This window comes from Podarcis erhardii, assembly GCF_964252035.2.
Source record: "Podarcis erhardii genome assembly, chromosome: 2".
Classification (NCBI taxonomy): Eukaryota; Metazoa; Chordata; class Lepidosauria; order Squamata; family Lacertidae; genus Podarcis; species Podarcis erhardii.
The window spans coordinates 124,823,174-124,836,510 of record NC_138498.1 but is presented as its reverse complement, the minus strand read 5'-3'; the positions used below and the strand labels follow the sequence as shown (position 1 = coordinate 124,836,510).

Sequence of the window (13,337 nt, the reverse complement as noted above, 5' to 3'; positions counted from 1 at the left end):
AGAGAAGATGAAGAGGGATTGTTTTGAGGTGGGAGTTGGGGAGGAGGATAAGATTTGCTTGAGGGAGAACTGGTTCTGGTTTGAGTTGAACACCCTCCCTGAGAGAGGAAAGACCCTCCCAGCCTGGAGAGGGAGACCCGGTTGGGGGTCTGGGGAAGGTCTACAGACAGGGGTGTCCTGGGAGGGCTGACTCTTGAGGCAGGAGAAGCAGATCATGGGGGATTCAGGCTCCCCTGGGTCCCCTTCCAGTCCGGAGGGGGCAGTTTTTCCAGGGAGAGAGGACCCCCAAGCCAGTCACAAGGGGGGGGAGGGGGTCCCCTGGGTCTGTTACGCCATTTTGGAATTACCTCAGCAGTGGGGTTGCTTAGAGAGAAGGGGGGGCTGAGGAAAAATGCCCCTCGCTCATGATCCAGGGCATTGATGGGGGAAGAATTGTCAGTGTTGTATTGCCAGTATTTAACTGAACCACCTGACATAACTAAGCAACAGAAATTAGAGTATAACAACTGATATTTGAGTAAAGAGAGGTTAAGTAACACTGTGTTTAAACCTGAGACAGCTTATATTTCATGTAAATAAGTTGACTTCTACCAAGGAAAACGCATTTCCTGACCCACTTTCTTTCACAAACTTCTTTTTTGTTAATAAAACTTTCATGGTTGTTTGTTATTCACTCACTACAAGATAAACTCTGGTAAATTGGTGAGATCTTTGAGGTTGGTGTACTGTTAGGTGTGCACACTCTATTTAAAGGGGGGCAGTTAGTGGGGTGAGTCTGCTGCATTATTGACTGGTGGTTAATCATAGAACTGCAGAGTTGGAAGGGTCCCCTGAGGGTCATCTAGTCCAACCCCTCCACAATGCAGGAATCTTTTTGCCCAATGTGAGACTTGAACCCACAACCCTAAGATTAGGACTCTCGTGCTCTGCTAACTGACCTATCCCAATGAATTCAGTGGGACCTCCTCCAAGGTAACTGGGTAAAGTACTCATTCTTGAAGTGGGAAGTTTTTAATCCTTGCGAAGCAAACAAAGATGCACCTTCAGTCTTCCACAATGGTATTCAAGATGCAGCCCCCAGACATAACCACAGGTTTGAAAATCCTCCATACAGTTCCAGTTTCAGTTGCTTCAAATGCAAACTGGAAGTGATAAAGTGTGGTGGGATTTCATACAATATACACTCTGGGCATGGGCAGAGTTTGCTGCTCTTTCTGTAAGGCAGAGGCAGGGACGCAGTGGCCAAAGAACCGCCCTGCAGGCTTGATCTGACCGCAGAAAGGGGGCCTTGTGAGCTGAGATGCAGGATCCCAGAGGCTCCAGTATGGGAGGAACTGGACAGGGAAGAACAGCCCCCCCCCCTGTATCATAGAGAGGAGAGAGATAGAGAGGCCTCCCATGCAACCCCTGGGAAAATCCTCAGTGCAGGTTCCCATCCGAAAGGGGCAGGGCGTCGCTGGACTAACTCCTCCCGCCCTGCTCTTTCTCCTGCAGGACAAGACACCGGAAGAGCGAGCAAGGGAGGCGGAGGGGCAGAAGAGAGGACAAAGGGGTAAAGATGCAGGGATGGGGAAGGGGGGGTGAAATGGGGAGGGGGGAGGAAAGGACAAAGACCCCTCCATATCTCCCCACCTTCCCCAAAAGCGCCTTTACTGGGGCCCGTCAGGAGGGTCTGGATCCATGCAATCCCGCTGCGAAGTGGGGACCCAAGACCTGCAGGACTTGCGTGGCTCGATCTCCTTTGGAGCCCCTCCCCCACAAGAGATCACGACCCCCCCCCATAATAACACTATGGGACATGCACAAGGGCGGGGGTGCAGGGGTCCTTTCTACGGAGGAGCCCCCTCCCGGGTTTCCGTGGCGCCTTCTCCTTGGAAGCATCCGGGCCACCGCATTTGGGGGCGCAGGGCGAGGGGTGAGCGGAGCCAAGGGGGGTTTCTGGGCGCAGGGGAGTCTTAGGGACGGAGGGAGGAGGGCATAGGAAGTTGGGGGGCTGCGGGATCAATGGAAGCATCCTTGGCAGGGGAAACCTGGGGGGAGGGGAGAGGGAGAGCCCCGTGGCCTTTTGGAAGAGATGTCTCCATCTTGGGCGCTGGGGGGGGTGGGAATCCCCGGAGGGGCTGCCTTGGCTTTTCCCTTCCTGGCAAGAAATCTGCCTTGCAGAGAGGGACAGGGAGGGATCCTTGAAAAAAGGGGGGGATCCCATTTCCCCACCCAGTTCTTTCCAGGATGCTTTTTTCTCCCAAGTCCAGCCACTGGAGAGAAAAGGCAAGAAGATCCTGGGAGGAACCCCCTCCCTTAGGTTACTGGAAACTTCCCCCCTCGCTCAGGCTTCCAGTTTATAGGGGGGGGGGTCCCGTGTGGGTGGTCCTTGCCCACCTCTGTGCTGGCAGGAGGTCCAGATTTCAAGAGGGCAGACCTGGTGGGCAGAGCAACCCCCTGGCCAGGTCAGCTGCATGAGAGCTCAAGGGAGGGCAGAAGAGAAAAGTCAGGAACGCCGTTTCGGAAGGGATCTTCCTTTCTTCTTCCCTTTCTCCTCCTTTGTCTCCTGTCTCCTCTTCTTGCGGCCTTTTCACTCCTTGTGGAGGGGGAGACCATCAGATTCAGAGAAACAAGGGTTGTCCTGGGGGTTGGGACTCCCCCACCCGCATGTCCAGAATCCTCCTGTGTCCTCTTCCCCTCCTTCTCCCTTCTCTTTCATTTCCACCCTTACCTGGGTTTTCTTCTCTTCTTTACCTGGATTACCTTACAGGGACCTTTAGGAAGTTCTCCAGACTAACTGTGGGACCACTGAGTTCCTTTATCCTAATATTTTGTCTTCCTTTCTCTTCCTGTTCTGTTGTTTATTTCTTGCTATACAGTTATCTGCTTAAGCACAAATTGAGCTGGCAAGAAGGGTTGTCTTGCCCATCTCGAAGGTTTGACTTCCTACCAGGGGAGAGGGGGATGTTGACACCCCACAAAGGACCCCCATCCTCAATGCAGAGAAGGAACCTATCAGGGTCAGTACCAATGTTCACTTTCCACTGCACGACTGATCATTGATGCTGTTGAACACCAGTCCAAAAATTACAAGCTGCAATGAATTCCAACAGCATCAAAAGATAATGGGTGAATGCACTTTCTCAGTCTGGTGGGCTTCAAGGGTAAAGGACCCAAGATCTTGATAGACAATGAAGGCCCATTGCTGCAGGGTTTACATTTAGGTACATGAAGAATAATAATAATAATAATAATAATAATTCATTCTATGCCTCCCATATGATTGGATTGCAGGACAAGGATTGCTAGTACAATATTACGTTGGTTTACAACCATAATCCGTTCCAGAGCTCCGTTTGTAAACCAAAACAGGTTGTAACACAAGGTGCATTTTCACCAATGGGGCCCCCAAAATTTTTTTTGTTCGTAATCTGTGTATTTGAAGAAGTGTGCATGCACACAAAACTCATACCAAAAAACAAACTTAGTTGGTCTCTAAGGTGCTACTGGAAGGAATTTTTTTGTGTGTGTCAATTTGTCAATCCTACAAACTGTGAAACATAGTAAATTGGTAGGATTATAGTTTATAGGAATCCTTTAATTTTGAGCTTTCTTGTCTACATCATCGGACTGGTGCCCACAAAAACCAAAGTCCATCTTTTCTTGATTAGCCTTTAATGGGCCACTGGATACTTTGTTAGCTCTGCTTCTAAAGATGAATATTTTTGAATACTTTTAACAATCACATAGGACATCAATATCACTTCTGTTTTATTTATTCCAGTTAGGAGAGACTCTGGTACACCAGTCTGACTTCAAAACAGAAAAACACGGAGACGAGTCCTGGAGAAATTGAGAGGTCTGTACTTCCACTTTTCTGTGAGACTGTATCTTTGTGTGTTTCCTTTAAGTGTGTGGGAACATAGAAAGAGCCCTTCCAGGTCAGTAGGTTATTAAGGACTTGTAGTATTTTGCTCATAATTCACTGACTACTTGGGTCCAGTATCATTTCGCCAAACTGGCCTCTCTGCAAAGTTCGCACAAACAGCAGCATTCAGAGTGTAGGAAACCAAAGCACGAAGAAGAGCTATAAATCCACATGACATTCCAGACTTCAAGTGGAATGGCTTAGTACTGGCCAATTACATCTGAATGGTTGCAAACAAGCCCAGAGTCCATAAACATGCACCAGAGCCCTTGTGAAGGCAATCCTTAGAGAGAATCTTTCACTCTCCGTCCTGAAAGGGTCACAATCCGGATGGAAAGTACGAGTGAGCAACCCACAGTCCACAGAATCTCCTCTGAAATTCAGGTTCACACCTTGCCATTTCCAGGAAAACTGGAAGGTCAAATGGCTTCATTTCCTTGACCTTGCAGGTGGTGGGCAACTCCCCAAAAATATTTTTGTTGTTGCTGTTGTTGTTGTTGTTGTTATAATTTAACATAAACTTTGCAAACAAAACATCCCTCTTATCATCTCTTACACATCTTGGCTACTTTAACCAGTGACTTCCATCATTCCCTTCTAATGATTTCACCCTATGTCTCTCTTCTGTTTACAATTTGTCTCTTTACTACTGTTTATATAATCAAAATGTTAACATCCTATCTTTTAACCTTGATTAACAATATTTCTTATATCCATTTTTCACAAGACTTCTTGTTATCCTACAAGCGTATTCAACTGAATACCATTGTCCTACAAATAATTCACAAATTTATTCCAGTCCTTCAGGAATTTTTGGTCCCGCTGTTCTCGGATTCTCCAGGTCATCTTAGCTAATTCTGGGTACTCCATCAATTGACTGAAAGAAAAATAACATTTTTGGTAGCACATTCATTTTTATAACTGATATCCTTCCCCAAAGTGACAATTTCATCCTTCCCCACACTTCCAAATCTCTCATAATCTTATTCCATGCCTGGTTGTGGTTGTCTTGATATCAATTTATATTTTGGGAGGTTAACAATATTCTTAGGTATTTCACTTTCTTTACCACCCCTGTTTCCGTTTGTTGTTGCAACTGGTCCACCATCTTTTTGTTCAAATTTTTAACAAACTTTTTATTTTTATTTACTTCTGTAAACTATTCACTTTTTTCTAGTATTTCCTTAGGCCTTGTTATTGGTTCTTCAATTGTTATTACCAAGTCATCCATAAAGGCTTTTACTTTATATTCTTTCCTTCTGACTGATATTCCTTTAATTCCTTCTGCTAACCTTATATTATTCAGGAGAATTCCAGAAGCGATATGAATAACAATGGTGATAGTGGACACCCTTGTCTTGTCCCTTTTGTAATTTCAATATTTTCTGTTAATACATTATCCACAATAGGTTTTGCCTTTTGACTCGAATATATTGCTTTTAAACTGCTCATAAACAATTGACCCATTTCCATCATTTCTAAGATTTTAATCATAAATTCCCAAATATATTATCAAAGGCCTTCTCAGCATCCACAAATATTATGGCTCCCTGCTTTGCATTCATGGCCGTCAAGTATTCATCCAGTCCTGGTGCTTTTCCTGATTTTAAGTCCTTTATTGCTCTCAAAATTTCTTTCCCTTCTATTAATTCATTCAGTCTGTCCTTCTTTTCTGTGGGATTTGTTGCATTCCATTCTCCTTTAAAAATTCTTCCATTTTGACTATGTTCTCTTTTCCACCTTTTTTATACAATTGTCGGTAGAAGTTTACAAATCCTTTTCTTATTTCTTTCGGATTCTCTAGTTCTTCCTCTCCAATTTTAATTTTATGAATTGTCTTTTGAGATTTTCTTTTGTTTATCTGCCATGCCAGCCATTTTCCTGGTTTATTTGCGTATTCAAAGTTCTTTTGTTTCATCATTTTAATTTTCCATTCTACTTCCTGGTTCACAATTGTTGAAAACTGACTTTGTAATATCTTAATATTTTCATTAATCATTATATCATTTGGTTTTTTAGCTAGCAATTTTCATTTTCCATTCTCTCATTTAAAATTTCCATTTTTTTCTTTTCTCTGAATCTTCTATATATTCTGTTGAATAAAGAATCCTCTCATGACTGCTTTGCATGCATTCCATCCTTATGGCGCAGCTGGCCTCAAAATAATCCTTTTTTGAGTGTTTTGGGGGGGGGCTGCGGCACCCTTGAGGACTCCCCCTTTATCTCCCAAAGAACTGAACTCTCCTCTAAGGGCTGAGTCCCGTCTCTTCTCAGCTCTGCGGACCAACCGGAAATCAATGTTTGCTGTTTTATCATGTTTTTAATACTTTGTTCGGTGCTGCCCAGAGGACTGGGGAAACCCAGCCGGATTGCCGGGGTTTGAATAATATAATATAATATAGTATTATTATTATTATTATTATTATTATTATTACTAATTAATTAAGGGGGGACATATCTTTATTCCTCTAATTTATCAGTATCAGTCTTTTGGCTACATTTAAGAAATGCATAATCCACTTTTGTAATCCAATTGACAGTTTACATGCAATTGGTATATTATTCCAAAGGATATTTTCCTCTGAAAGTCTTCCCGTTAGAATTCAGCTTTTTCAGTGTCACACATATTCGATTAGCCACCCACCCCAAAGGAGAAAGAAAAGTGAGAGAGTCCTGGACAGATAATTTCCACAAGGATAGTTGTATATCACAAGACAGGCATGAGATCAGGTAGTCTATTCCCTGGCCATACTTCCTCAGGGAGACATAGAGAAGAGAGGGGAGAATCTAGGAGACGTTTAAAAAAAAAAAAGACGGTGGTGTTAATTAGACTCACTTTGTGTTAAGTTCCTTTTCCCTCTTCCACGGAACCCTAAAATGGTTTTCTTTCCCCCCAAAGGAGGAGAAGATCCAAATTCTGAGGAGACACCTTCAATTTCATTGAGAATAATGAAGACAAAGTTAAAATGTGCATAATGTTCTTCTGTCTGTGTGCACAATGAGTTTACAATAATGAACTCAACAGAAGAGAAACCATCTAAAGCTATGCAGTGCGAAAAGAACTTGAACTGGAGCAAAACTCATAGGAAACATCAACAAACTCCCAAGGGAGAGAAACCAATTAAATGTATGGAGTGTGGAAAGAGCTTCAATCAGCGTGGAGCACTTAGAATCCATCAAAGAATTCACACAAGGGAGAAACCATTTAAATGTGTTGATTGTGGAAAGAGCTTTGGTCGTAGGGACGCCCTTACAATACATCAGCGAATTCACACAGGGATGAAACCATTTAAATGTATGGAATGTGGAAAGAGCTATGGTCGTAGGGACGCCCTTACAATACATCAGCGAACTCACACAGGGATGAAACCATTTAAATGTATGGAATGTGGAAAGAACTTCAGTCAAAGTGGAAACCTTAGAACACATCAGAAAACTCACATAGGGGAGAAACCATTTAAATGTATGGAATGTGGGAAGAGCTTCAGTCAAAGTGGATACCTCAGAACACATCAGCAAATTCACACAGGGGAGAAACCATTTAAATGTATGGAATGTGGGAAGAGCTTCAGTCAAAGTGGATACCTCAGAACACATCAGAAAACTCACACAGGGGAGAAACCATTTAAATGTATGGAGTGTGGAAAGAGCTTCAGTCAAAGTGTACTCAGACTGCACCAAAGAACTCACACAGGGGAGAACCCATATAACTGTAAAGAGTGTGGAAAGAGCTTCAGTCAAATTGGAAATTATAAAAGCCACCAAAGAACACACACAGGGGAGAAACCATTTAAATGTATGGAGTGTGGAAAGAGTTTTCGTCATAGTGGAACCTTTAGAATACATCAGCGAACTCACACAGGGGAGAAACCATATAAATGTATGGAGTGTGGAAAGAGCTTCACTTCAACCAAAAACCTTAGACTGCACCAAAGAATTCACACAGGGGAGAACCCATATAACTGTATAGACTGTGGAAAGAGCTTCAGTCAAAGTGGAAATTATAAAAGCCACCAAAGAATACACACAGGGGAGAAACCATTTAAATGTATGGAGTGTGGAAAGAGCTTCCGTATTGGTGGAATCCTTAGAAGCCATCTACAGACTCACACAAAGGAGAAACCATTTAAATGTATGGAATGTGGAAAAAGCTTCAGTCAAAGTGGAAACCTTAAGAGACATCAGCGAACTCACACCAGAGAATAACCATTTAATTGTAAGGAGTGTGGAAAGAGACTCGGTCAAAGCTGACATTTTAAAGACACCAGAGAACATTCACAGCAGGGGGGAAAGCATTTAAATGTGAGGATTGTGTGTGCAAAGAGCTTTACTGATAGTGAGATATCACTTAAATATATGGAATCCTGAAAGAGCTTCAGTCAGTGTGGAAGGAGCTTCAGTTGGAGTGTAGATCTTAATATACATCAGCCATTAGATGCATAGACTACATGCGAAGTTCTGGTGTCTGCATGTAAATTTGTAGCCATGTAATCAAGTAATGATGTCTCAAAATAGTAAATGCAATATCATATGTCATGAACTGTTTGCAGTTTGCGGAGAGTGTGAACCTGCAATGCTGGTGGTCAATGTTGATGCCCTTTGAGTCGGCTGAAGTTCAGTCTTTGGTAGAGAGAGTTGGACATGTTGGTGTTTTGGGATTGCTAATAGAGCATTGTGGAAATTACAGGGTGAAAGTTGTGATGCTTTGGAAGCAGGGTTCGTTATATTAGTAGTATATGAACAACCGTATAACACCTATTGTTGTAAATATACTAAATGAACAAATAAGACACAGAAAGAGTGAGGCCAACTTCTTATGTGCATAAACCCCTTCTGTAGTTCTTATAATTGACACATGAATTGTGTTACAACCCTTCCTCTTACTTGGTTCTCTGAAGCGCACAATGTTCAGATAAAACATTATTTCCAGTGGCGGCAGGAATAGAGGAATGAAGAAAGCAGGCTTCCTGGGGTGTCAAGAGGGGGTGTGAAAGAGACCCCTCCCCCACTCCTCTAGATCAGTGTTTCCCAACCTTGGGCCTCCAGCTGTTTTTGAACTACAATTCCCATCATCCCTGACCACTGGTCTTGCTAGCTAGGGATGATGGGAGTTGTAGTCCAAAAACAGCTGGAGGCCAAAGGTTGGGAAACACTGCTCTAGATGAATAAAAGCAACCCTGGGGGAAGAGAAGTTGGTGGAGAGAGAGAAACATGGCCTTGGGTGGGTGATTCTGTTTGGGGTGCTGTCAGTAACTTCTTCAGAGGGGCTCTGGGGCTTCCTTTGCTCCTCTCTCCTTCCCAAGGGTCTGTGGCTCCTCCATGTCCTCCTAGAGAAGGATCAATTAATACGGCTTGGAGGGAAAGAGTGTTCTAGACCAGCTGCTGCAGCCTTGTTTCTCTCGGGGGGGGGGGGTGGATCATCCTTCTGTATCTGCCCCCTCGTTTTGCAACCTCTCAAGTTGAGACTGAACTGGTGTTTCTGTTGTAAAATTAGTTAACCCATTTAGCATATGATAGAATTCATATAACCTAAGAGTGAATGAAACACATGTACCTTTGTTATACCTTCATCTTACTTTCTCTGATGGAAGCTATGTCTCAGTGCTCTAATAATTTCTAGGCTACGTGGACTTCTCAACCCTGACTTCCACCCGCTTATCTTTCAAACTATTGTTTAAAACGTTTAGAAATAGAAGATTTATGTGACCAACTCTTCTTCCCTTGAGTCTTCTTCCCAGGCGTTGGGAGCCATTTGAATGGTAAGCCAAGGACTTTCTAAAGGTCTGGTTGTCAGGCAGATGGACAATAAATAAATGAAATGTAAATCCTAAGACAGCAAGACACCAGGATACCCAAAATAATGTACAGAAGAACCGTTTGAGCTCCCTGACAGACCTTCCCTTACATGTATAACTTCTATGAGCTAATGCCTGTACCTTCCTCAAAAAAACCCTCTCAAAGTTGTACTAAAATGAACCTCTGGTTTTGAGTCGCTGGAGGTATTGCAATAGCTTTTCTCTCAATAAACTGGGTCCCTTCCGGACGTTGAATTTTCCTTTTTTAAAAAAAAAAGATATTTATTAAATTTTCACAAATTACATAAAAACAAGACAATAAAACATAACAATACACAAAACAAAGAACAAGTATAATTTCAACCCCTTATTTTCTTAAACTTACTTCCCCGACCTCCTCATACCTCCCCTTTCTATATCCCAATTTCTATTTATTAATTCAGCAAATCCTCTCCCTTAATTTTCAGTTAATATCTAACCTTTCTTTTCTTTTTACATAACCCTTTCAGCTGAAAACCACTTAATTTCTAAACCAACGTCATTCTAACATTCATTAATCTTGCAATGTTTCCTAAGATAGTCCTTAAATTTCTTCCAATCTTCTTCCGCCGTCTCTCTTCCCTGGTCTCGGATTCTGCCAGTCCCATGTAATCTATCACCTTCATCTGCCATTCTTCCAAGGTGGGTAGATCTTGTGTCTTCCAATGCTTTGCGATGAGAATTCTTGCTGCTGTTGTTGCATACATAAAAAAAGTTCTGTCCTTCTTTGGCACCAATTGGCCGACCATGCCCAGGAGAAAGGCCTCTGGTTTCTTCAGAAAGGTATATTTAAATACCTTTTTCATTTCATTATATATCATTTCCCAGAAAGCCTTAATCCTTGGGCACGTCCACCAAAGGTGAAAGAATGTACCTTCATTTTCTTTACATTTCCAACATTTATTATCAGACAAGTGGTAAATTTTTGCAAGCTTGACTGGGGTCATGTACCACCTATAAATCATTTTCATAATATTCTCTCTTAGGGCATTACATGCTGTAAATTTCATACTGGTGGTCCACAACTGTTCCCAGTCAGCAAACATAATGTTATGACCAATATCTTGAGCCCACTTGATCATAGCTGATTTAACCATTTCATCCTGGGTATTCCATTTCAACAGCAAGTTATACATTCTTGATAATATTTTAGCATTGGGTTCTAACAGTTCTGTTTCCAATTTTGATTTTTCCACCTGGAAGCCAATTTTCCTGCCAATTTGTAGGCCTCCATTATTTGATAATAATGGAGCCAATTTCGCACTTTATCTTTTAATTTCTCGAAACTCTGCAATTTCAATTTATCCCCTTCTTGTTCCAATATTTCCCAATATTTCGTTGAATTTTCCTATCTCTTGACTGTGTTTTTCTTTGAGGTGTTATTCCTTCCCCTGGCCATGGGTCATTGAGGGGTAGTTTGGAAGGAAATTCTTACCCCGTATCTTAAAGCCTGGAATAAACTATTTCAAAAGGAATAAGGGAGTGTCAGATTTCCCTCACTCTCTTTCCATCCTAGGAAAGGCCTTGTCTGAAGTGGTTCCTGGTTCCTGGAATCCCCTTTCACAAGGAGCCCAAAACTCTTCCTCTCACAGGCAAACTCCTGCTTTCCCCACCTCTGCTCTTAGAACTGCCGTATCGTGAAACCAAAGGTGATGTAGATACATGGAGATTCCAGGTTCCTGAAGTTTTCCTCACAAAGTATTGACCTTTAGTAGGTCTGGTGGTTGTGATCAGGGTCAGAAATTTCCAACAGCTGATCTGTACTGGTTGTTGTCAGGCAGAAGTGTGACGGACTGCGGACCAGAGTCTGGTCATTCAGTCCCCCTGAAATTCCACCAGAGGGATGGAACCTCCCTCTGATTGGACAACAGCACTTTTGGAGGGAAAATAAAAGGAGCCGTTACTGAGGGAGAGAGTTAGATAGTGTTTGATATGAGAGAAGATGAAGAGGGATAGTTTTGAGGTGGTAGTTGGGGAGGAGGATAGGATTTGCCTGAGGGAGAACTGGTTCTAGTTGAGTTGAACACCCTCCCTGAAAGAGGAAAGACTCTCCCAGCCTGGAGAGGGAGACCCAGTTGGGGGTCTGGGGAAGGTCTACAAACTGGTGTCCTGGGAGGGCTGACTCTTGAGGCAGGAGAAGCAGATCCTGGGGGCTTCAGGCTCTTCTGGGTCTTCTTCCAGTCAGGAGGGGGTAGTTCTTCCAGGGAGAGAGGACACCCAAGCCAGTCACAAGCGTGGGTAGGGGATCCCTTGGGTCTGTTACGCCATTTTGGAATTACCTCAGCAGTTGTTAGAGGGGGGGGGGCTGAGGAAAAGTGCCCCTTGCTCATGAACCAGGGCATTGATTGGGGAAGGAAGCTATGCTTTATTTAACTGAACCACCTGTCATAACTAAGTAACAGAAAATGCAGTATAACAACTTTTTTTAGTGAAGAGTTTAAGACAAGCTGTGATTGTAATCCTGTGTTTAAGCCTGAGACATCTTAAAGTTTAAGTATATAAGTTGACTTCTACCCAGGAGAACACATTTCCTGACCCACTTTCTTTCAAAAGCTTCTTTTTCTTCATAAAACTCTCCTTTTTGTTTGTTCAGCTTCTGCCTGAGACGATATTCACTCACTACAAGATAAACTGTGGTAAATTGTATAGATTTAGGTAGTTTGTATACAGTGAGATGTGCACACTGTATTTTAATTTAATAGGGGGCAGTAAGCGGGTGAGTCCCCCACATTATTGACTGGTGGTTAATCATAGAACTACAGAGTTGGAAGGGACCCCCCGAAGGTCATCAAGTCCAACCCCCTGCAATGCAGGAATCTTTTTGCCCAATAATAATAATAAACTCCCCCCCAAAACTTAAGTTTTATTTATTTATTATTATTATAAACGTCTTTTTTTGGAAATTCCAGTTTTATTTTTTATTAAAGTTCTTATGTTACATTATCATATTACATCACAAGAATTATTATACTGTAATTTTCAGCATGTATACAAAGTTTTTATACTTAAAGCGGGGGAACACAGGGACAAAAAACTATTCCAAAATCATATTCATATATATATATATATATATATATATATATATATGCTTTCGTAGATTTTCACGGGTACAGGAATGCAGGTTTTGGTGTCCTCGGGTGTCTTCCCGTGTAAAAGTTGGGGTGTCTAGGCGACGTTTCGACGAGGTCTCACTCGTCATCTTCAGGCTGGTGCTTTCGGCTTCTTGTTACTGGAACAGAGTAACTGTTCCAGTAACAAGAAGCCGAAAGCACCAGCCTGAAGATGACGAGTGAGACCTCGTCGAAACGTCGCCTAGACACCCCAACTTTTACACGGGAAGACACCCGAGGACACCAAAACCTGCATATATATATATATATATATACCAACACTTTTAACTTCCTGTCTATTCTGTTGTATATTCCTTTTTTACAAATGAATGTACACTTATTATTTTATATTTCTTTACATTTTATCTAATACATTGCAATATCAATATGTACCCTTGGTCTCATTTCTCAACGCGGTCTCTCTCCAACGTCAATCGAATGCTGAATTTTGGACATTCCCATATGTGAGAACCCACAGTTCAG

General features: G+C 42.5%; 1 protein-coding gene across 1 annotated transcript; it reads left to right on the top strand.

The window, feature by feature from the left end:
* Positions 1-3,822: 3,822 nt before the first annotated feature.
* LOC309334722 (uncharacterized protein) lies at positions 3,823-8,698 on the top strand. Its single transcript, XM_081849328.1, has 2 exons — positions 3,823-3,841; positions 6,810-8,698. Exon 2 carries the CDS (start codon positions 6,923-6,925, stop codon positions 8,114-8,116), a length of 1,194 nt encoding a protein of 397 aa, XP_081705454.1. The 5' UTR covers positions 3,823-3,841; positions 6,810-6,922; the 3' UTR covers positions 8,117-8,698.
* The last annotated feature ends 4,639 nt before the right edge of the window (positions 8,699-13,337 follow it).

Excerpts from the sequence above, each read along its gene's own strand:
- LOC309334722 (XM_081849328.1), top strand. The coding sequence starts at position 6,923 with ATGAACTCAACAGAAGAGAAACCATCTAAAGCTATGCAGTGCGAAAAG.